Source organism: Somniosus microcephalus, chromosome 18, assembly GCF_052327205.1.
Source record: "Somniosus microcephalus isolate GS21.2 chromosome 18, FLI_Smic_1.0, whole genome shotgun sequence".
In the NCBI taxonomy this organism is placed as follows: domain Eukaryota; kingdom Metazoa; phylum Chordata; class Chondrichthyes; order Squaliformes; family Somniosidae; genus Somniosus; species Somniosus microcephalus.
This window is the reverse complement of record NC_141004.1, coordinates 20,450,376-20,475,893: the sequence shown is the minus strand read 5'-3', so window position 1 is coordinate 20,475,893 and position 25,518 is coordinate 20,450,376. Positions and strand designations below refer to the sequence as shown.

Genomic DNA, 25,518 nt, shown 5'->3' with positions numbered 1-25,518 from the left:
CAATGCTGCCTGACCTGCTGAGCGTTTCCAACATTTTCTGTTGTTATTTCTAAAACAGACTTTACTTTTTTCATCCCTTTAGTTCATTGGGGGACATCCTAAGTTTTTTCATCCCTTTCTCAGGCTGACCCTGATTCCATCATGTACTATATAGTTCCAGACCGTACTGCACCCTTAAGCCAACAGAGGCTTCAGCTATACTGAGCGCCTGCACGAAGTCTCTTCAAGGAGGGTCCATCTGCTTGCTAGTAGAAAATGTGTTGCAGAGTTCTCGATCTTGGCTTAGCCAACTGGAAGTGGAGTGGGAAGGGGAAACAAGCAGGGGCGAGCTGCTTCCTTTCAAAGAGGGAGGGAACGCTAATAGGTGACAACAGAAAATGCTGGAGAAACTCAGCAGGCCAGGCAACATCCGTGGGGAGAGAAATAGAGTCAACGTTTCGGGTCGAAACCCTTCGTCAGAAGTTCTGTAGAAGGGTTTCGACCCAAAACGTTGACTCTATTTCTCTCTCCACGGACGTTGCCTGGCCTGCTGAGTTTCTCCAGCATTTTCTGTTGTTATTTCGGATTTCCAGCATCCGCAGTATTTTGCTATCGCGCTAATAGGTGACTGCTCTGTCTGGGAGCACCAACCATGCCATCTTGAATGAGAAACGCATGTGACAATTCAAAAGAGAAAAAGGATAATATATATATATATATTTATGTGATTTTAAATATATGTATATATTTTCAAGTTCCATTTTCAAAGTCAGACCCAAATAGAAAGGGATTATGACCAACCTCCGTCTAAAAAAACAGATCTGATGTTTGGGTAGGAGTCAATAGTTTTGAGACACACCCTGAGTACAGTAGTAAATGTAACTCTGTACCAATATATATTCCCATCAGTTACACAACCTTTCAGGATTTTGATCCTCCCACTTCTTCCTTGTTGCTGTAATAATTTCTGCTTCTTCTATATTCCAGGAAATGTTGGCACTGGGCTGCGGTAACTTTTTTGGATCATTTTTCAACATCCACGTTATCTGTTGTGCGCTGTCAGTTACTTTGGCTGTGGAAGGGGGTGGTGGAAGCTCACAGGTAAATTGACTAATTTCTCTGCCACTATCGGCAATCGCTACTGAAGCGACGGATCCCAACCACCACCTGACTGGGCGTGGTGTGGTCAGGGGGATTCCATGGTCATTTGCAGTGCTCACCATGCCACACAGGAGGGCCTCCTGGTACCTGCTGCTCACCTACCGTGGACTCAAACGTAAGCTTATCAGTTGTCTGATGGTCAACTAGTGACTGCCCTCCTGAGGGGCAGACACAGTTAAGCAGGACTGAACTGGCTCCAAGGCTAAACATCGAGTGATGGAAATCCAGAACCATGTAACATAGGAACAGGAGTAGGACATTCAGTCTGTTCTGCCATTCAATTAGATCGTGGGTGCTCTGTATCTCAACTCCATTTTCCTGCCTTTGATCCATATCCCTTGATTCCTTACCTACGAAAAATCTACTGATCTTAGTCATGAGAATTTCAATTGACCCAGAAGCCATCCAGTGACAGACTTGGCAATCTAATACTTGAGCTAAACAAGCCTACAGCGTTTCAGCGCACTGAGAATGATTGACCAGCCAGCCTGGCTCATTAATGGGACCTAGGGGGTTAGATCTGTCACTGGGGATGGAATTCTTCCCACTCAAGCTCCATGTAACCATGTAAAGCACTGAAAAAGAAAGACTTGCATTTATATAGCGCCTTTCACGACCACCGGACGTCTCAGAGCGCTTTACAGTCAATTAAGTACTTTTGAAGTGGAGTGACTGTTGTAATGTGGGAAACGCGGCAGCCAAGTTGCGCACAGCAAGCTCCCACAAACAACAATGTGATAATGACCAAATAATCTGTTCTTATTATGTTGATTGAAGGATAAATATTGGCCAGAACACCAGGGATAACTCCCCTGCTCTTCTTCAAAATAGTACCATGGGCTCTTTTACGTCCGAAAGACGGCACCTCCGACAGTGCAGCACTCCCTCAGCACTGCACTGGAGTGTTAGCCTAGCTTTTTATGTGCTCAAGTCTCTGGAGTGGGGCTTGAACCCACAACCTTCTGTCTCAGAGGCGAGGGTGCTGCCAACTGAGCCACAGCTGGCACTAATGGGTAGAATAGGCATGATTGGACAAGCAGCAGGAAGCTTACCGGTGCCGGTAACCTGTGTGGTTTTCATTAGTTATTATTGAAATACATAGAAGTGCAGCAGTACCCTTATACATACTTGGAGGCCCTTAAGTCTTTTATCTGCCAGTTTGCATCTAAACTCTCTAGACTTATAGGGGGAAAATTGGGTCGCACCCCCTTTGGGGTGCTAAAGTCGCCCCAAAAAAGTTAGCGCCCCCGTGCCCGAAATTCAACGGTAGCGCCCCAAGAGGGAGGCGGGGTGCTACTGGAAGTGCCCCGCCTCCCTTTTGGGGCGCTGCGAGTGAATATCACGGCGCTATGTGCCGCAGCGCCACGCTCCACTGCAGTACTGCAGGCCTTCCTCCCCTTATTAAAGCGCGACCCGGGGCCCAGCTGGGCCACCAGGGATCGGAGTGCCGGCAAAAGAGCCCGTCATTCAAGAGAAGTGCCGGACGCGGGGAGCACAGCCAGCACTCCGTGGGGGAGCTTCACAGAAGGCCTTGGACGGCAAAGCGGGCAGGTGCTGGCAGGCAGCCAGCAACAAAAATGGCCGAGAGCGGGGTGCTGCGCACAGCGATGATGTCATCGCCAGTGGCGCAACGCTGCGGGGCGCTAACGGTTACCGCCGCCGCTAACCTCCCACTGAATTTCGCGGGAGGCGTTAGCGGCGCCGCACCCAGGCGCTAGTTGCTTTGCCTCTTAGGGCACTAACGGGAGCCGCAAATGAACCGAATTTTTCCCCCATAGGGTGCGTCCCTGAAGGGAGTGCGTGCACACTCCATATCGGGCACTCTACCTGTGTGGATTTCTCATTAGCTTGGTCTGGAGACTCTTAAACAGGGTTTCCATGTCTCTTAGAAACTCAGCTGACAAAAACAACGTCAGTTTAATTAGTTCTCATGATTTTTTTAATGTGAAACCAGATACTTTTGGTGTTGGTTCATTGACTGGAGGGAATTGTCTAAATTCATCTTCAATCATATTTTCAAGACTTTCAACACAATTCAGTTTCTTTACAAAGTCTTCTGACTGATGTCCATCCAGCAAAGCGCATCACTCACTTGGGGAGCAAGCAAGCGTTTAGCATACTTGATTCACGGCACTCCCAATTTTCTGGTCATTAAAATGAATCCCTGGAAAATCGGGATCCCCACAAATCAGGTCTGCTATCCGGGTGCCCACTTCCCCAATCCACGTGCCCATCAAGTGAGTTTCCCTGGAGGGAGCAGAGCCCGCCCGCAGTTACTGCTGAGGGCCAAAAAACACCCCATGCTTTTCCGGAGGTCTCCCACTGTAATTTTGGCAGAAATCTACCGGAATGGCTGCAAACTCAACCTGGAGCTGGACACTCCAGGTACTTTAGGTCTTATGTCTGAGATGCCGATACGGCCTTGTGAGGCAGAGCTTCCATCCTCTCCTACAATAACATGAGTGTAAGGAGCTCAGTGCCGGCGCTGAGGACTCCCGAAGTTGTGAGTTTCCATGCCCCGGCCCAGAGCCAAGGCCTGGTGTAGTGTTGACAGAACCAGGGCTCACCAGAGGCAGAGGTCGAGATCGGGGCCTGGACCCACGAAGATCAGGGTAGTGCAATTATTATTATTTTTTTAATTACAACCTGTTCTCAGTGTGGTGGGGTGGGGGGGGTTGGGCGTGGTGTTGGGGGGGGTGGCGGAGGGGAACAGCGTCACCTTATGGGGAGGCAAATTGCGGGGGTGGGCATCGTCACCTTATTGGGGGACCTGGCCCCCTCGCCCCACCAGCCCAGAAAGCTTCAGCTGGTGTATGCGGCTATTTCATATCGTGGATGTGCTCCTAACCCACCGAAAGCTTGCTCCTCTCTCCGACTCTGCGGGGTAAAGTGACGGAGGCCACGGGCGGGCACATCCTGGCACTTACACCGGAAGGCCCTTCCCCCACCCCTCATTGCCGATTTTCAGGGCCCCTATTCCTTTTGCTGCTTTTGCCTTTAGTCTGAGATCCCCATCTTCAACTGCTAGCTGTCACTATTTTTCATGAATACCAGAAAGTGCACTGGTTACACGGTGGTTCATTCACTCAACGCACTGACTGTGACCTAAATGAGAGTTCATTTTCTTCTTGCATTTTTTAGTGCGCTGGCAGGAACACACAAGTTCCCTCATTGTGTATTCTTGGAGCTCGGGTACATCAGAACTAACCCACAACTCAGCAGCCAATCAGACCAACGTCGAACTTGGTGAATGCAGATACTTGACAAAAGAGGCCATCTGCTGCCTCTAATGGCCAACTGTTCACTAGCTGGTCTTTTTGATGTCTGCTACTGTCTGGAACAACTCATTGACATAGAAGTTTAGTGTAGTGGTCACTTTTACTAAGAGCACAAAACACATATTTATCCTTGGCTGCAGGCCTTCACAATACACCTTGTAATATGATGTATCATCTCTTCTTTCCAGTTCGCAAGCCTGTGCGTCGTGCTTGTGGTGTTTGTGGTGCTTATGGCTTTGGGAATATACTTGGAGCCACTTCCGAAGGTAAGAGCCTTTCACATAGTGATACATAGAGTAGAAAGAACTTGCATTTCTATAGCGCCTTTCATGTCCTTAGGACGTCCCAAAGCGCTTCACAGCCAATGAATTACTTTTGAAGTGTGGTCGCTGTTATAATGTAGGGAAACACGGCAGCCAATTTGTACACAGCAGGATCCCACAAACAGCAATGAGACAAATAACAGGTAATCTGTCTTTACCGCTGCTGTTGAGGGATCATTTATGAGCAGGACACTGGGAGGAGTCCGCTACTCTGCTTCACATAGTGCCATTGGAACTGTTACGGCCACCTGAGCGGGCAGACGTCAGTTTAACGTCTCATTCAAAAGGTGGCGCTTCTGACAATGCAGCACTCCCTCGGTGTCTGTCTAGATTATGTGCTCAAGGAAAAAGAGGAAACGCCAGAAAGACTCCTCGGGTCAGGCAGCATTTGCAGAGAGAACAGACAAGTCAGGTTTTCCGGTGCGGATGCTCTGGGGTGGGGCTGCAACTCACAGCCTTCGGACTCAGAGATCAGAGTGCTACCAATCAACCAATGCTGAACAGGATAATCCTGAGCTTCAATTTCAAGTCAATCCTTGAGTGCAAGACAAGGGGACACAGGTACAAACTTGTAAAAGGCAAATTTACTTCTTCAGACAGAGTGACTAACACCTGGGATGGTCTCTGGGTAGAGCAGTGCAGGCAAAAACTCAGGTGCCCTTCAAGAGGCAGTGAGACTGCCACAGAAGGATGAACTAGATGGGCCAAATAGCCTCCCTCATCTTTGCTTATCGTTGTGATTTAAAGTGGACCAAGGTGGAAGCAGGGAAGGAAAAAAAGTGACAATATTTTAAATGGGTGATGACAGCATACAAAAGATCTGGTGTACAGTTTGATGCTACAGAATCCTTACTTTTTTTTAAAGATGCCGCAGCTTTTGATATTCATAGACACAGAAGTGCTTTGTTTCTGTTTCTAGTCTGTGCTGGGAGCGCTGATAGCAGTGAACCTGAAAAACACCTTGATGCAGGTCACAGATCCCTACTACCTGTGGAAGAAAAGTAAACTGGACTGTGTGAGTGGAAATTCCTTTCTATAAGTGCGAGACCCACACGTAATGTGTTAATTGAGGTGTGCCAAGCCATGCGTGTACAAGCACACGCTTCAACATGTAGCTCCCGGTGCCTCTGCCCTAACACAGTGTTTGGGAGACCAGGTTATTTGCATGCATTTTGAAAACTGTAAAAGCTGCAATACTCAAAGGGTTAATGAACACGATTAGAATTAGAGGGTCCACTTGTTAAATGCACTGACACTGTGTCACTGAATAATTCATCCCACATCCCAGGTTTGGTTCCTGGCCTACACTGAATTACATGATCATTAAACAATAACAACATGCATTTATATAGCGCCTTTAACATAGTAAAATATCCCAAGGCGCTTCACAGGAATGTTATCAGACAAAATTTGACACCGAGCCACATCGGGAGATATTCGGACAGGTGAGGTAGGTTTTAAGGAGCGAAGGGAGAGAGTTGGAGAGGCTTAGGGAAGGAATTCCAGAGTTTACGCTGAAGGCACGGCCGCCAATGGTGGAGCGATTAAAATCAGGGATGCACAAGAGGCCAGAATTGGAAGAATGCAGAGTTCTCGGATAATTGTAGGGCTGGAGGAGGTTACAGGGATAGGGAAGTGAACATCCGCCATGTTCCCGATTGCTACGCGGTCACCCCTGCTGGAAAGTGAGCAGGTGCGGACACTGGGTAAGGGCTGAACTGTGGGGACTTCCATAGTCGAATAGCTTGCCAGCACTCGCTGCCTCGGCTCACGCATGAAAAATGGGCACTCAGGAGAGAGAGAGGTGCACAAGAGCAGCTGGCACCCAAGGAAACTGTGCCCCGAGCATGAATCAGCAGCTTCTAGAGAGAAAACTGGAAACCAAAATTAGACCGTAACACAAAAAATCAGTGAAAAACAGTGTCGGGGGAGGCAAGTAGCTGTGGTAAAGGAACTGCAGTGGGCAAACGATTTGTGAAAACTAGAAAACCCACATGAAAGTGCCAGAGATATGAATCTGCAACAGAGATTACAAATGGCTTGATTATGTCAACCTCATTGGTTTTTTAAATACTTTATTTTGAAAGCGACGTTAAGCAACAGCTGTTGACCCACCCCACTCTGGATCTTTTCAGATGAAATATTAGTTTTGTTTCTGCGGTGAACATTTGCTCCTTTCATGTAAAAGTTACAACTCCTCTCTTTATCCCCTCAGTGTGTGTGGGTGGTGAGTTTCCTGTCAGCGTTTCTGCTCGGTTTGCCCTATGGTGTCGCTGTCGGAGTTGGATTCTCGGCGCTGGTTGTTGTGTTTCAAACACAATTGTAAGTACATTGCCGTTTCTTATCAGTTCTTCAAGCTCATTTTATGTAATCGTACAAAAACAAACCCCACTAAGGATAGGATCTCATAATTAAGCTCAAAGGTCTTGGCATAAGTCAGGAGTGTGATGGAATCCTCTCCACTTGCCTGGATGAGTGCAGCTCCAACAACACTCAAGAAGCTTGACACCATCCAAGACAAAGCTGCCCGCTTGATTGGCACCCCATCCACCACCTTAAACATTCACTCCCTCCACCACCGGCGTACCGTGGCTGCAGTGTGTACCATCTACAAGATGCACTGCAGCAACTCACCAAGGCTTCTTCGGCAGCACCTCCCAAACCCGCGACCTCTACCGCCTAGAAGGACAAGGGCAGCAGGCGCATGGGAACACCACCGCCTCCAAGTTCCCCTCCAAGTCACACACCATCCTGACTTAGAAGCATATCGGCCGTTCCTTCCCTCCCAATAGCACTGTGGGAGCACCTTCACCACACGGACTCAGGAAGGTGACTCACCACCACCCTCTCAAGGGCAATTAGGGATAGGCAATAAATGCTGGCCTTGCCAGCGATGCCCACATCCCATGAACGAATATATAAAAAAAACATTTTAAGTGAATGAAACAGAATATGGAAAAATAAGAGAGGTGCAGGTTGTGTGAACACCGAACACTGTTGTATAAATGGGGCATTGCATTAATCACTTTGTTCAAGAATCTCATCTTTAGGGTAATCAAGTGATTCCTGCCATGTTTGTTGTTTTTTTTTAAAGCCAGAAATAGCTGCTGGAAAGATCCAGTTTTATCCCTCAACCCCACCCCTAACACTGATGGTGAAACCACGGTGGAAAGGGCTGGATAGTTAGCTAGTAGAATGGCCTGTCTCTCTAGCCAAATACTCTTTGATGTAAGAAAACTACTAGGCACTTGGTCTAAGCGTTAAACAAAGCTTTAATCAATTGTTTTACAACATGGAGTTCTAGTTGCGTCCTTCACTAGTTCCTGTTAAGAATGTCCTGCGCAAGCTGGGCCCGTGCCCGAGTATTTATACTCTCCATGGACAGCGCCACCCGTAGGCCGCTCAGTATTATTTCATAAGCCTTTCTTTCATGAATGACTGATTCATGTCACTCTTCTTTTTTTTAAATGCTAATACAAAAAGGGCCCGTCTTAGGTCCTCAGCAGGCTCCTGTTTGCCATCCTGAGGCGGATGTATGTGTGTGTGCGCATGATGAGGACAGAATGAGGACAGTATAGATAGAGAGAAATGATCTCCTCTGGTGGGCGAGTCCAGAACAAGGTGGGGGGGCATAATCTTATCATTAGAGCTAGGCCGTTCGGGGGTGATGTCAGGAAGCCCTTCTTCACACAAAGGGTCGTGGAAATCTGGAACGCTCTCCCCCAAAAAGCTGTTGAGGCTGGGGGTCAACTGAAAATTTCAAAACTGAGATTGATAGATTTTTCTTCGGCAAGGCTACAACAACAGCAACAACAACTTGTATTTATATAGCGCCGTTAACGTAGTAAAATGTTCCAAGGCGCTGCACAGGATTATTTTAAGACAAAAAATTTGACACCGATCCACATAAGGATAAATTAGGGCAGGTGACCAAAAGCTTGGTCAAAGAGGTAGGTTTTAAGGAGCGTCTTAAAAGAGGAAAGAGAGGTGGAGAGGCGGAGAGGTTTAGGCAGCGAATTCCAGAGCTTAGGGTCTAGGCAACAGAAGGCACGGCCACCGATGGTGGAGCGATTAAAATCAGGGATCCTCAAGAGGGCAGAATTAGAGGAGCGGCGATATCTCGGGGGGTTGTGGGGCTGAAGGAGATTACAGAGATAGGAAGGGACGAGGCCATGAAGGGATTTGAAAACAAGGATGAGAATTTTGAAATTTTGAAGGCTATTAGGGGATATGGAACCAAGGCGGGTAAATGGAGCTAAGATACAGATCAGCCATGATCTGATTGAATGGCGGAATCAAGTAATTTGCCGGATTGTCGTACGCACAACAGATTCACTAATATCCTTTAGGGACAGAAACCTGCCGTCCTTACCCGGTCTGGCCAATATTTTCGACTCCAGTCCCACACCAACATGGTTGACTCTTAACTACGCCCTGAAGTGGCCTCGCAAGCCACCCAGTCATATGAAACCGCCATGTAACGGTTCAAGAAGAAGGCCCACCACCACCTTCTCAGGGCAACAAGGAATGGGCAGTAAATGCCAGCCTTGCCAGCGACGCCCACATCCCAAGAATGAAGAATGGCTACCTAGTCCAGTTGTCAGAGAATGGCCCCGAGCTGTGGCACTGTTCCCCCATCGAGAGTCAAGCAAACATCTCAAAGATGTGATCGAACCCAACTTGATACAGTCTTCTATGTTAGCAACAAAATGCCCCAGGTGGGCGAACTGTGCCTGATGCAATTGCTACCGAGTAAAATTAAATTAGCACTTGGGTCCAATGTCCTGCAAAAAACAACCTTCAAACAGGGTTTACGGAGACAGCTGAAACATTTCCATCTTGATGTGGTTTCTTCTGGATTTTCCTGCATTTCTTCAGAACCTGACCTCGTGACTTATTTATTTTTTCTGTCCCACAAAAATATACCATTTCATAATACCTTTGCCAGCTGTTTTTACATTTTGTTTTTACATAAAAGCAATTCCCTGATATTAAAACAATATTAAAAAGTACAAAACAGGCACATTTAGTTTGGAAATAGTTTCAAAGGAAGTACTGGGACAACCAAATGGCTCGTCCAGGTCCCCTCAGTCTAATCTGCAGTTTAAGATTCTACCGAGATTCTGGTTTGCTTATTTAATCGTTTTGGTGATATCCTTGTACAAAATACAAACTCCTTCCTTCAATAGTTTACATCCTTAAAGTTAAAATACAAGGCAACGGCAAACCAGGCAACAAGCTGAAAAAATATCAGCTCGATCCGAGAACTCATTTATTTTATTTTCATTGGCTTCAGAAAGAAACCTCAGTGAACATGTTGCTCCCAGACAAGTTGTAACTGTCCAGACGGCTGCATAACATCATGAGATCCATTGAGCCCCAATAAGAAGGAACTTTTCAATAAACGAAAGATAATTGTCAAAAGAAGAGGGGGGAGATGAGGAGATTTTCTTTTTACGCAGTGAGTTGTTACGATCAGGAATTCGCTGCCTGAAAGGTTGGGGGAAGCAGATTTAATCGTAACTTTCAAACGGGACTTGGATATATACTTGTAAAGGAAAAATTTGCATGGCTATGGGGGAAGAGCAGGGGATTGGGACTAATTGGACACCTCTTTCAAAGAGCCGGCACAGGGCACGATGGGCCAAATGGCCTCCTTCTGTGCTGTATGATTTCAAAATTCTCATCCTTGTTTTCAAATTCCTCCTTGGCCTCAACCCTCCCTACCTCTGTAATCTCCTTCAGCCCCACAACTCCCCCCCCCACCGAGATATCTGTGCTCCTCTAATTCTGCCCTCTGAGGATCCCTGATTATAATCACTCAACCATCGGTGGCCGTGCCTTCTGTTGCCTGGGCCCTAAGCTCTGGAATTCCCTCCCTAAACCTCTCCGCCTCACTATCTCTCTTTCCTCCTTTAAGACGCTCCTTAAAACCTACCCTTAGTGTTAGGGGGATTAAATACATGGGGTTACGGGGATAGGGTGGGATATGTGTTGGTGCAGGGGTTATGGGGATCGGGTGGGATATGTGTCGGTGCAGGCTCGATGGGCTGAAATGGCCTCTATCTGCATTGTGGGGTTTCTGTGATTCTGTGATTCTGTGACCAGGCCTTTGGTCACCTGCCCTAATTTACCCTTATGTGGATCGGTGTCAAATTTTTTGTCTTAAAATACTCCTGTGCAGCGCCTTGGGACGTTTTACTACGTTAAAGGCGCTTTATAAATACAACTTGTTGTTGTTGTTGTATAATTCCAAAATGGGTCAGAGAGGGTCCCAGTACTACTTTTTATGGCCTTTGGGGAATTCCGATGTCCTCGTATCTTCAGAATTCCTGTACATTACAGGAGAACTAAGTTCAACATTAGCAAATGAAGGAAAATGGCAAAGGTACAGAATCGACAGGATCTGGGCTCTTGTTCTTTTCTTTCAGACTCCAAAATCGCCTCCCTCTTGTTTCCACAGGTGGAACCAATGACTGCATGCAGCCCTCCAACGATGTTATAGGCAGAGAAAAGCAGTTGAGACTTGTTGTTTGGGTTGAAAGCTTTGTTAACTTTTTCGCAAAATATCAGCAGAACAATTTCGTTCTCGCATTGTAACCTGTAGACATGTGGAAAAAAGGACAGGGCAAAAACATCAAGGTCTTCAGAGGAAAAATAGGGGGAGACTGTGTAACGTACAGGAAAAATAGTGAAGGGAAGCTGTTTCACTGCAAGAAAAGTACTGGGGGAACGATACAGGTCTTCCAATATTGTTTCTACATATAACATAGTTTCCCCGGTCACTATTTTCTCTGCACATGACACTGTTTTTCCCCGAGCACTTTTCCTGTCCATGATTAGTCCCTCCCCCAGTGTTTTCCTATACATAACACTGTTCCGATGGTGTTATGTATAGGAAAACTACTGGGGTCGGAACGGTGTTATGTATAGGAAAAATACTGGGGGAGGGACTTGTCATGGGCAGGAAAAGTCGGGGGGAAAATAGTGTCATGTGCAGGGAAACTAGTGACCGGGGAAACTATGTTATATGCAGAAACAATATTGGAAGACCTGTGTCATATAGAGCAGCAGTCATGGGCAGGACTGCAGCAGGTTGCCACGTACAGGAAAGAGACCGAGGATGAGTCAGGAATACTGACTGGCTTCGTACGCGAGCCTGCTCAATTAATTTTTTCCACTGGTAGGAGCAGCTGCTGCCAAGGTGTTTATCCTTGATCAGATTGCCTCCAAGACCACACAGCCCCATCTCCCTGTGTGCTCAGGTCCAGTCACATTCTTTTACCATACCTCTTCCGCGTGGTGCTGTGCAACTCAGGTGCGTTGGGTACGCTAGCGTAGTGGTCATATTTACTGGACTAGTCATTCCGAGGCCTGAACTAACAAGACAAAGGAGTCGATTTTCATTGACCCATGGAGTCGGGATTGGAGGCGTGCGGGGGTTTAAAATCCCGAATTCGGGGGTCCCGACACCATCCCGCTCCCAACCCGCCTCCATGTAAGTTTCAAAGGATGCAGGTACCCGCCCCGTAATGGGACCCGCCTACCCGAGGGGGAAAGGGATTAGTGCCAATTAACTGCCTGTTAACAGGTAGTTAACAGGCAGTTTTTAGCCTAATCCCTATTTTTAAACTTGAAGTGTAGGATTCCCGACGGCTCCAAACCACACCAAGTTAGAGGAGTCGGGCCGTCGGGTTGAAGGACTTGGAGGAGTCGAGATGTCGGTGTTCAGGTGAGTGATGGGTGCATGAGTGCAAAGGTAAGTGTGTTTGGTGTGTCTAAAGTGTGTAAAGAAGTTTAAATTACCTGTACTTACCTTTTCAGCCTTTCTTCCTCTATGTTTCGGGAGTCCATCATCTAACCGGCACAGAAAGCAGAATGGCTGCGATTTGTCAAAAGTGACAGCCTGCAGCTTTCTGTGCCGGTGAGATTTCTAACTGAGTCTGTGTAGAAGGACTCAGGTTAGAAGTAAGACTGTCAGTGTTTGACAGATTCAAACAGCTGTGAAACGCTGATATTTCATCTGTCAAAACCTCTTGACAGATGAAATTTCAGTCTGTGACATCACTTGTTGCCGGATGGCCCTTAATTGGCCTGCTGAGCCCGCTGGGCGGGCGCAACAAGGTCAATCAAGTTAAAATCGCGTGGATTGGCCGCATCTCAATGGAGGCGGGACTACAACCTCGAAAGTTGTAGTCCCACCTCCTTCCCGACTCCTGAATGAAAATCACCCCCAAAGAATGCGAGTTCAAATCCCACCATGGCAGTTTTTGCAAATTTTAATTTCGTTTAAAAAAAATTCTAGAAATAAAAAAAAGCGACACCAGTAAAAGTGAGTATGAAGCTGTCGAATTTTAAAAACCCAACTGGTTTATTGATGCCCTTTAGTGAAGGAAACCTGCAACCCTTACCCGGTCTGGGCCTATTTGTGACTTCAGTCCCACCACCAACGCGGTTGACTCTTAACTGCCCTCTGAAGTGGCCTAGGAAACCCCTGAGTTGTATCAAACCGCTACACTACACGGACTGCAGTGGTTCAAGATGAAGGCCCACCACCACCAGCCTTGCTATGACACCCACATCCCGAGAATGAATAAAAAAAAAACAGATTGGAATTTTCAGCAGCTACTTTTTCATTAACAATCAGCAAATGATGCAGTGAAGGTGGATCCTTTGATCAGGGTGAAATCTCAAAGAAAGAAAGGCTTGCATTTATATAGCGCCTTTTACACTCTCAGGGCGTCCCAAAGTGCTTTACAGCCAATTAAGTAATTTTGAAGTGCAGTCACTGAGTATTCTCGTGTGTTACACGGTTGCTGTGGCTTCACGCTGACAGCTCTTGGAGTTTGCTATTCCAGTCAACAATAGCACTCAGAAATATAACTAGGGAAAATGGATGTCAAGAAACGGGGAAGAGGAGGAAAGTCAATTAAATTCCTTTTTAAATTGAAAAATAGGCTTCCCTGTTAAGAAGCCAGAAATTAATGGATACAGAATACGTGGATTTGAAATGTGAAATTTGTAAGGATGAGACTTTTGGGGCTGGATTTTCATTGAGGAGATGTTACAGGAAAGCTGGGACAGGGAGGGTCACTCTCACCTTTCCTTATGTGTTTCTTTCTGTGCCTGTCTCCCCAGTCGGAATGGTCATCTCGTGGGACAGATTGGAGCCAGTGACATTTACAAAAATCCCAAGATCTATGAAAAGGTAAGGATGTTAATTAACGCAATGTCACCTTGGGCAAACGATATTAATTTAGACCAGGGTTTCACTTTATAATATTTAACAGGCATGTTATTGCACTATGACCTGGAAGTTACTGTTGAAGAGAATAGCGGATGAAAACTTAAATGTCAATGTGACTGTTTCAACATTGCGATCACCTGCTTATTATAAATGGGCTGGTGGCTCCACTAAAAGAGTGTGCCGACCAATGTTGTACACATGCATGCTTCAAGTGTTTGTCTGCTACTGCGGGCTCCAGTGATTTCTCGACTTCTACCATTTAGAGGACTTAAAGGCCTAAAAATTCGGTTGCTTTGCGCCTCCCGTTAGCGTCCTAAGTGGGTGCTAACGGGGCACAAAGCAACTAGCACCCGGGTGCGGCGCCGCCAACGCCTCCCACGAAATTCAGCGGCAGGTTAGCAGCGGCAGTAACCGTTAGCACCCTGCTCGCGCCCCGGCCGTGCTCTTCAGTAGTGCCCCCTGACTTACCGCCGGACGCTATGTCCGACGGGGTCAGGGGGGCCTACCTGCGGCCAGGGCGGCGCTAATTAAAGGGAAGGTGCTGGGCGGCCATTTTTGTTGCTGGCCGCCTGCTAGCACCTGCCCCCGTTGCCGTCCCCGGCCTCCTGTGCAGCCCCCCTGCGGAGTGCCAGCTGCGCTCCGTGAGCCCGGCACTTCTCTTGAGTGCCGGGCTCTTCTCCCGGCACTCCGATCACTGGTGGCCCAGCTGGGCCCTGGGTCACGCTGCGCTAGGCCCCTCCCCTTGAAGAAGGGGAGGAAGGCCTGCAGTACCGTGGTGCGACGTGCCACAGCGCCTGGCGTTGCGGCACGTAGCGCCGCGATATTCACTCGCAGTGCCCCAATAGGGATGCGGGGCGCTTCCAGTAGCACCCCGCTTACCTCTTGGGGTGCTACCGGTGAATTTCGGCTGCGGGGGCACTAATTGTTTCAGAGTGTTAAAAGTAGCGCCCCGGCGAAGTTAGCGCCCCAAAGGGGGCGCGAATCAATTTTTCCCCCAAAGTTCGTAACCTAGAAATTACTCTTCTGAATATTAGTGGATGAAGATGTAACAGATCTCCCTGGCAATCTTCTGTCTGCTGTTCCAGCTTTAGCCCATTTAAAAAGAATCGCGTTAATGCCTGGTTTAAAATAGCAGCTTGGAGCAATGTCATCCGAGTAGGTTAAGTGTGTGTCCACTAACGTCAGCAACAGTAAAGTTCCAGGCTTATCACCGTGGAGATAAGAGGAGAAAATCACGACTCCTAGAAATCTGAAAAAACACAAGTGAATGTAGGAAATAGACAGCAGGTCCATCAGCGTCCGCAAAGAGAAAATACAGGGTCATGTTTCCGGTGGGATTCTGGTGAAGGGCCTCCTCCCAAAATATCCGCCCTTCTTTCTTTTAAACAGATACTAAAAGGCCCTGCTGTGCATTTCAGCACTTTGCAATCACCTCAGTGCAGTGTGCATTGAACACTACAAGTGTGAGTCAGGACAATTGGGCTCCTGTTTGTCTATTGTTTTCAAATCTAAGAAATTACCACCCTGCTCAGTTACAACAGCATTTCGCCCCCGCCCCAAAAAATGAAGATAATTTCTCTTTTTATAAAGAATGCTCTATTTCTGGGGGTGTTAACACATTCTGGGGTTCGGGCCTGACAATACAATGGGCCAGTAATTCCGGTCCCAACGCGTGAGTACGGACGGGGTACTCACGCGTGGGCCCGTTGGAAGTGCCGGATTTCAGCATGCACAGCGCATGCGCGGGAAACCGGCATTTCCTGTCCTCTGAACCAAAGGGTTCAGAGGACGAACGCGTGCGCGCAGGAGTCTGCGTGTGCGCGCTGAAATTCCTTTTATTCCACAGGTTTGCACGTGTGTAAGGGCCTCTCCTTTTTACGAATGTAAAAAGGAGATGTAAGGACTTCATTCTTTAAGGTAAGTGGTCTATTACTTAAAATTGTAAAAAAAATTCCACAGCTTTATTGTTTTTAAGGACTTTACAGTAAGGTAAGTGTAGTTTTAGACCCGATTTTAAAAAAAATTATTTTTTTCAAAAATTTGATTAATTGTTTAAAATAGTTTTTTAAAGTTATTTATAGTTTATTTAATTATTGGGATGTTTTTTTAAATTTTATTTAAAGTTAAACTAGTCTTTTGGGCGCCCGTACTTTTCATGAGTTTGACAGTTCTTATGATCAAACTCATGAATGAAGTTTCCCCTCCCCTGATTGGCTGCACAGTGCTCACCTGATCCCAGCCGGCACATCGCACTAACTATGCCGCTGGATCAGGTAAGCACAGCGCGCCGACAGCTGAACCGGGCCAGTGACAGGAATTCCAAGCAGGCCCAGGCTTCAGATGTCGGCACGCCGGGTGAGTGCACATCGGGGGCTTGCACGCGCGGCAAGCCCCCGAACCTAATTTCTGGGCCATTACTTTGCTCTTATGATTTATGGCATGCTCAGAATCCCTTGATGTGCTGTTGCCTTGTTAGACTCTTTGGGGGTGATTTTGAAAATGGGGGCGCGTTGGAGGTGGGACTGCTGCTTGTCGGGTTTCAGTCCGCCTCCATCGACATCTGGCCAACCCACGCTATTGTCCCTTGATTGACCTTGTTAAGCCTGCCCAGCGGGCTTAGCAGGTCAATTTAGGGGAAGCTGGTTACAGAGAATGCCAGCGTATGATGTTTCATCTGTCAATTTTGACAGATGAATTGTTATCGTTTGACAGCTCTGTGAAGCTGTCAAACACTGACATTCTCTGTTGTTTGATGAGTTCTTGTATTCAAGACTCATCAAACCTCTTTTGTGAGTAGAAATTAGATGGTTGTTGCATCGGAGAATGCAGCAGCCGTCTGTCATCTCTGCCGCGGAGATGCGAGACTCTCCGCATCCCCAACGGTTGAAGCCTGCAGGAAGAAACAAAGGTAAGTAAACATTTTCTATCATTTTCCACTCACCTCACATACTCACCTCTCCACAATTGCACCCATTACTTACCTCCACAGCGCACTTTTGCACCCCTCCAACCCCCACAGACCCACTGCTCGCCTCGGTGACCCTGGCGGGGTTTTCCGACATCGGGAAGCCCGCGCCTATGGTGGGAAAATGGGGATAATCCTCTTAGCTGCCTGTTAACTATCTGTAATCTCCTAATCTCCTACCCGCCTCCTGGGAAGATGGCACGGAGGCAGGTTGGGGGCGGGATGGATACCCACCCCTAGATTCTGCCATTTTCCCGGCAGTCCTGCCTCCAAACCCGCCTCCCCAGGGCTGGCAAGATCCAGCCCTTTGATCTACTGGATAAGTTGAATGTAGCAAACTCCATCAGCAATACACATCATAAAATCATAATCGAGGGATGTCCCGTGGAGTATTAAGTATTTGATTTTAGCAGTGGTTCACTTGTCCAGCAATGCTGTTTATTCTCCCAAGTATATTCCATTAATAAGTATAGCATTTATTACTGAATCATCGAACTGTTTGTTGTCCAATTGAAGAAAAACAACAATTAGTAACTGAATAATCATTGCATTTCTATTCCAGGCAAAAGAAATCAGTGGAATAAAAATCGTAACTTACTGCTCCCCGCTGTATTTTGCAAACGTGGAGTTTTTCAAGAAGAAAGTCATTAAAAAGGTAAAATGTCTCCGTGCATTTCAGTCTTGAACTTGTGGAAAAGATCTAAGTTACAACAATTCAAAACAGGGGAGGATTGACATTCTAAATACACAGAAAGCATCATAAACATTGCATAAATTGTTTGTGATCCTGAACTCTAGGTGTTAATGTCCGTCATACCTTCCCAGCCCTCTCATGGACTCTCTGCGACCTACTTGATCTCGAGAGGATTGCAAGTTCCACCCTGGCACCTCTAATACTGAATCAAGCAAAACTGCAAAATCCCTCACTAATCTTCTAGCCTATGTGATGCTCTTTTTCCTTAGCATGACATTTTACCCTAACCCTAATATTAATACCATCTGGAGATGCTTCCTAGATTCTTTAGATGTTGCCTTGTGGTATTTTCTATACATTATTGTCTACTGTTTTCAAATCTTTTACGCAGCAAGTGGTTATGATCCGAAATGCACTGCTTGAAAGGATAGTGGAGGCAGATTCAATTGTGGCTTTCAAAAGGGAATTGGTTAAGTACCCGAAGGAAAAAGATTCGCAGGGCTACCGGGAAAGGGCGGGGGAGTGGGACTAGCTGAAGTGCTCTTGCAGAGAGCCGGCACAAGCTCGCCGGGCCAAATGGCCTCCTTCTGTGCTGTAACCATTCTATGATTCTATGGTTATGATTGGCTATCCTACAGAATTTATTGAATCCCACAGGATTTTGAATTTGTCCATCAGGATTTCTTCAAGTTAATTGCAAGAAACCTGGGGCACATTTGAGTTTATATTTTTCTTCTGCTTTAGATGCCTATGATCCCATGATCCCTTGCATTCTTCTCCTGTGAAACCCACAATTCCCCACTTGAGGGAATAGGAAGTGGCACCAATTTATGGGTTTTACACAATAAATGGAGAGCATTGTGGAATTCAATCCCCAAAGCACTAGTTAAAATCCTTGAATACTTAGCAATAAAACTGGTATTTGGCTTATTCACTCAGTGTAAACCATTGGCCCTTTTGTTATCCCATACTTAACATAAACACCCTAACATTACAAAACATGAAGCCCTCCGACTTGCTGTGATCGTAACCATGGGAGATCATTTCCTTAACTCACTGTTGCCAAAAAAGTTGAGGTGATCATAAAATGGGCTTCCCTGCTTTATCATCATTAACAGCAAACAGAGGAAGTGTTAACTAGTTGCGTAATTCGTGGAAAAAATAATATCAATGAGAGAATAACACATAATTATGAAAGAAAAAGAAAGAACGACTTGTATTTATATAGCGTTTTTCACGACCTCAGGGCGTCCCAAAGCGTTTTACAGCCAATGAAGTATTTTTGAAGTGTAGTCACTGTTGTAATGTAGGAAATGCAGCAACCAATTTGCACACAGCAAGCTCCCATAATCTGTTTTATTGATGTTAGTTGAGGGATAAATATTGGCCAGGACACCGGGGATAACTCCCCTGCACTTCTTCAAAATAGTGGCCATGGGATCTTTTACGTCCACCTAAGAGAGCAGACGGGGCCTCGGTTTAACGTCTCATCCAAAAGACGGCACCTCCCGACAGTGCAGCACTCCGTCAGCACTGCACTGGAGTGTCAGCCTAGATTTTTGTGCTTAAGTCTCTGGAGTGGGACTCGAACCCACAATTTTCTGACCTAGAGGCGAGCATGCTACCCACTTTTTTTTTAATATTATACTTTATTGAACATTAAGAACATTTACAACATCGTGATCATTACATTGTATGATACAAATCAATTCCACCGCTCTGCACAGCCATTCCGCCACCACATTTTAACATCAAAACCTGAAGTTTAATTTGTCACCTGTAACATATATGAATCGATTGTACTTTAAAAATTGGTTGTAAAATACTGTCCTTAAATTCCTTTCTGAATAAAACATCCACAGAGCCTTATAATGATCTTTTAGTTTATATTTAAAATACTCTTTTAGATTGATTCTCCTCCCCTTAAAAAACAGAGCATTCCTTCTTTGCACAATCACAAATCTAGCCAAACTGAACATTAAATTAATTGCTGCTCCACTAGACTCGGGCAGACTCTCCTGCAATCCCCATCTCAAAATTGAGTCCCATGGGATTCCTATTCTCGCTCTTCGGTCCCCACCCAGCAAAAAGCTTCACACAACTGTCGAACATAGTACTTAAAGTCATTTAACTACGGACATAACACCAGTAAATGGGACAGAGTCTCATCCCGTGTCTCACACATTGGGCAAGTTGCCGCCTCCACTCGCCCAATCTTGCACAAGACCGTCATGATAAAAATCCAGTTATGAGCCAATTTGAAATCCAGTTCAATCCATTCTGGGCACTTAAAATTCGCCCACACTCCCTTCCAAATCCTGTTGAAGTCCAGCTGTGGGTATATACTCTGCCAAAACTCCTGACCAGCAGATGTCTTGAATCTCCATTCTCTGAATACCTCACAGAAATCTCGAGTATTACAGTTGTCAAATTGGACTAACTCTCCCCTTTTCTCCAGTACAAAGCTTGGAAAAGCAGGACGCATTTTACTTCCTTTGGAGATTTCCGCATTTATTTCTTCCATCCAATCCTGTGGCATTGCCCTCACAATCTTCTCATACATGATTCCTATTGCTTTTCCTTCTACCTCCTGATCCTCCTCCCACACCATATCCCTCACTATCACTTCTGGCAACCAACCTGGAATTAGCTCGTATAATACATCTTTCACAGATATAATCCCAGCTTTTATAAAAGCTTGATTAAATAAAACCTCTCCTTCGATGTTGACCCACCTGTTCAAAAATAAGGGCTGTTCTAAAAATTCCTCAGCCCCCTTGGGCATAAACTGCACACTCTTTAAAAATTGGGCCCAAGTCTCTACAACCCCCTTATAAAACCTAGGGAGAAGTTTAATCGATTTCAAAAACATATTATTGTATTCCATATACAATATCCCCTGCCCTCCTATCCCACTTCGTTTTTTAAAATGCTCAAAACAACTCTTCCAAAAACTTGTATTTGACTCCTGAAGAAATCTCTTCACCCATTTGATTCTAAAGGATTTCTTCTTCAAATCAATATCTGGAAAATTGAGTCCTCCCTGATTTCTCCGTCCAATGATGGTATTGTATGCCACCAAGGCTGGTTTCCCTTCCCATAAAAACCTCACACAAGCCTCTCGGATGGACTTTTCCGCCCACTCAGGAATATCCTCCACCGTCAATAAGTACCATAGCTTAGATAGCAGGAGAGCAGACACCACTGTCGCTCTTCCTTGCACTTTCAACCACCTTCCTTCCCATCTTCCCAAAATCTTTTTAATTTTCATAACCTTCGGTTCCCAATTTAATCGATCCACTTCATCCCTGTCTTCCTTGCACCCCATATGCACCCCCAGAACTTCCAAAACCTCCACCACCTTAAAGGGACATTCCCCCAACCATTCCCCCCTACCCCTCCCTGCAACCAGGCATTGGGACTTACTATAATTCACTCTGGCTCCTGAAGCTCTACAATATTCCTCCACTACATCCATAGCTTTCTTCACTGACTCCCCATTTCTCAATGTTAAGGTTGTGTCATCTGCATATTGTGTATCACCGACACCAGCCCAGAACTGGGGACCACAATCCCAACTACACCTTGTTTCTTTCGCATCATGTAACCTAATGGTTCTGCTACCAATGTGTATAACAATGGGGACAGGGGACAACCCTGTCTCACTGATCTCTGTATCGGAAAATACTTGGATGAAAAACCATTACATTTAACGCAGCTAAATATGTTTGAATAAAAAATCCTTATCCACTGAATGAAATTCTCCTTGAAACCAAATGCTTCCAAAACCTTCAATAAAAACTAATGAGACACCCTATCAAAGGCTTTCTCTTGATCTATCTTTAATACATAAGCCTCCCTCCCACTCTCTTCCATGAGCTCTATCGCATCTCGGATTGAGACCACAGAGTCTGCGATTCCCGGCCTATGACTCCATAGGACTGAAAGGGCCAAACTATCTCTGGTAACACCTCCTTCAAACCATTAGCCATAACCCTCGCCAAGATCTTATAATCCACATTTAATAATGTGATGGGCCTCCAATTCTTCAGATCCCGTCTATCCCCTTTATTTTTATATAAGCTAAGCTTATGATACCTCTCCTCATAGATGGGGCCAGGCTTCCCTCAATTTTAATTCCCTTAAAAACTCCTAAGAGCAATGGACTTAAAATCTCGAAAAATTCTTTATAAAATTCTGCACTTAGTCCATCGGACCCTGGGCTTTCCCCCCCCGCCTTCATTCCACTTATTGCTACTTTTATTTCCGCTAATCCTACTTCTTTGTCACACATGCTTCTCTCAACCTCCTTTAAACCCTCTTCAATAAAAGCAGTAACCTTCTCCATCGCCAATTTGGAAATGTCTTCTTTTGTATATAACTCTTGATAAAAGCTGCTAGCCGCCTCTAAAATCTCCCCACTTTCATGAATGATCTTCTCACCAACCTTCAACTCTTCAATTAATGATAATCTCTGTCGCAGCTTCTCTTGCTCTAGAAAATATCTAGTGCATCTTTCGCCCTCCAATGCATCTCTAGCCTTTGCACGGAGAATGGCCCCTTGCATTTTTCAGCTTGCAATAATTCCCACTCTTCCTTTAGCACCCGGAACTTAGTCTCAGCTCCCTTATCCCCTCCGTCAACTGCTTTACAGACATCCGTAAACCTTTTGTTTATATTCTCTTCTCGATGCCGGTTAGCTGCCGCCCTCTTTTTCCCATAACGTACCGAAAAAACTTTTACCTCATATTTGAAATTGTCCCACCAAACTCTACTTTCTTTCAAGAACAAAGGTTCCTTCCGAGCATTCTTTATTATATTTATAATCCCTTCTTTATAAGAAATTTCTTTCAGGTATTGATTGTTTAAAATCCACACCACTGAACCGATCTTAACTCTGCTGTTCCTAATTCTAAGAACCAAAGCCGAGTGATCACTAAAAAATACTTTTTTATAATAAATCTCCATCACCTCCGACTTAACCCTTTCCGCATTAACACAAAATCTATTCGGCTCTGTTTTAAAACATCACCCACCCAACCTGCTCTGGAGAACTCCCTTTTTATGGGGTTCTGGTCCCTCCATAAGTCTCTCAAATTTAAATTTGCCATCATTTTTACAATCATCCCTCTGGAGTTATCATCCTTAAAGGTCATCTGGGCTGAAGTGTCCATCCGAGATAAAAATACATTAAAATCCCCCACTATACAAGGATTTTCCACCTCTGCCGCTTCAGTGAATAACCCCTGAAAAAACTCGCAACGCTTGCAATGGTCGTTCGGTGCATAGATATTAAAGAGATCGCAATTAAATCCCTCCATTTTTACCCTTAGCCATAAAAATCTCCCCTCAGTGTCCTTGTCCACCAAGGCAACGTTCTCTTCTATGGATGGACTCACCAAAACAGCCACCCCTCTACGGTTATTGTTTGCACAACTTGCAAACACCTCTCCCTTCCAAATCTTCTGAACTCTTTCTAGAATATCCTCATCCCAAAAGGTTTCTTGCAGACACAACAAGTCCGAACCTTTAAAACCCTGCAACAACTGCTGCAATTTCTTCTCACCCCTCAGTCCGTTCACATTAATCGAGACCAATATAATCATGGCTCCAAAGAAGGGAAGTATGCCTGATAATCTCCCCATCATTCAATCTCTGGCTCTTCCCTCCTCTCATGCTCCTTCTCAACTTTTCGGGCAGCTGTTGCTTTTTCCTGCAGCCTCCGACTCTTTTTCCCCTCCTGTTTAAACTTTCCCTGCTGTTTCAGCCTCTTCCTTGCATTAAGTTTGGGCCCAGGAGCTGCCCTTTCTCCCTCCTTCTGCCCCTCACTAACCTTTCCCTTTCCACATGATGCCACCCCACCCCCGACTTCCATGTCTCTGTTCCCCTCTAATTCCTCACACTCAAACTCTTCTGCAACCCCTTGTGCCTGCTCCCCGTCAGATACATAATCCTGCTCCCTGTCAGATACTTCATCTCCCACAGAGAGTCTTCCTGCTATCGCAGTTTCTCCCACTGTGCCGCTCCCTTCGACCACATCTCCACCTCTGACCCATGCACCCTGTTCCCTCACTCCATGGGACAATGGCACACCTAAATTGTTCCCTTCTGACGTCTCTATCTCGCCGATCCCATCCTGCTGTCCCTTTAAGGCTCCTGCCTCTTGCACCCTCTTCTCGTCCTGCCCCCTCCCGCTCACCAAGATATCCGACTCCCAGCCTCTCCCCGGAGCACCCACATCCACCACACACCCCGCTCCTGCCACCTCTCCCCCCGCAGACACCAGACTCCCCAGGGGGAGCCGAACCGCACTAAGGCTCGAGTCTGCACTCGACCCTCACTGCCCGCTGCTGTCTTTGTTCCCCTCCACAGCACTCGGCGTGTTTTCCGCCATCTCCATCCTGTTCTCTGCTCCGCCATCCTCTGCCTCTTCCTGTACTCCTTGCTCCTTCATTTTACTGGCTGTGTCCTCCGACTGCACTGCTCCTCTGGCCGTTCCATTCTCATCTCCTGCTCCTTCTCTCATCTCCTCATCACTCATATCGCTCCCTTCTGCCACACACTCACAGCGGGTGGGGCCTTTGCGACACACCCCACAGCTCTCCGCCTTGCAGCTCTGAGCAATGTGTCCCGACTCACCGCAATTGTAACAATACAGGTCTGGACAGTTTCTTACGGGATGGTCATGTCCAAGACAATAATAGCACACCTTTACTTGGTTATCATGCAGCACACGAAAGTACTGCACTCCTTCCAGTGTCTCGAACTTCATACTGCACGGCAATGACCTCACCCCCTCTGGGAACCGCACCTTTACATACCGGGTTCCGTCTGCTACCCGTGTTCCCGGATAGTACCTCCTCTTTATTTCAGAACAGATTTTAATGTCCCACGACTCCAACTGCTTGCTTAGCACTTCATCCTCAATGTAAACTGGCAAGTTTAAAAATGAAACCACCACCTCCTCTGAATATAGCAGAGTCACCTCCAAGAATTTCTCACCAACTTTCAGACTGAGTAACATTCTTTCCACCTCCTCACGACCACTGACCGTCACCTCGAATCCCACATTTGGCTTTGGTCGGCAAGCAAAGCAGCTTCCCTCGCCACAGTCCTCATGAACCGCCTGGATAATATCCCAAGCTCGAATCTTCTTATCCTCACACTGCACCACCACCGTGTTTTCTTCACCAAACCTCCTGGGGTCCCGGCCCAAATCTTTGGGCCTTTTTTTTTCCTTTCCCACCACAGTTTCTTCCCGAATTAAATTCCTCTCGGGAACATTGTCCTCTGAGGGGCCCGGCCCCTCAGCAGCCATCTGGCTGTTTTTGTGGGCCAAAAAGGCCCTAAAGCCTGAAAACAAAACCCCAAAACCCACCACCAACTTTTTACAAAACTCCCTCCAACTCCCAGCTGCAACCAAGCAACCAGTAACACCTGGCTCACTCCTAGCCCCTCCCACCTAGAGAGTGCTGCCCACTGAGCCACAGCTGACATTATGAACTAATATAGTCGATGATCATAGAATTTACAGTGCAGAGCCAGGCCAGTTAGCCCATTGCACTTGAATCCTAGCTCTTCAACTGGAACTCTCCTTTCTTTCCCATATCTTTCTCCACATTGTTTTACAGGAAACTTTCGATTTACCAGTACCTAAATAACCGGAAATCTCGGTTAACCGGCAAAATTCAGGAGTAGGTTTTACTTCATATTGTACTTGCGTTCCTCCATCTGTTGCTGTGCAAGGGTGTGGCTGCAGCTGTTGCTAAGCTACAGAGACGCTTGGAACTTGTGGCCATTGTTCTGTACTTGTTGCTAAGCAACAGGGTTTGTTGCTTTATACGGAGCTCTCAGCTCTCCGTATCTTTTAC

At 46.3% G+C, this 25,518-nt stretch overlaps 1 protein-coding gene across 1 annotated transcript in view; it reads left to right on the top strand.

Moving 5' to 3' along the window:
- LOC147105089 (solute carrier family 26 member 9-like) overlaps positions 1-25,518 on the top strand; it is a 93,510-nt gene that overhangs the window by 28,858 nt on the left and 39,134 nt on the right. The window contains exons 9-14 of the mRNA XM_086011741.1: positions 967-1,080; positions 4,607-4,684; positions 5,661-5,756; positions 6,957-7,063; positions 13,880-13,949; positions 17,516-17,608. Of these exons, the coding sequence (XP_085867867.1) occupies positions 967-1,080; positions 4,607-4,684; positions 5,661-5,756; positions 6,957-7,063; positions 13,880-13,949; positions 17,516-17,608 (558 nt within the window). The remainder of the gene's footprint in view (positions 1-966; positions 1,081-4,606; positions 4,685-5,660; positions 5,757-6,956; positions 7,064-13,879; positions 13,950-17,515; positions 17,609-25,518) is intronic.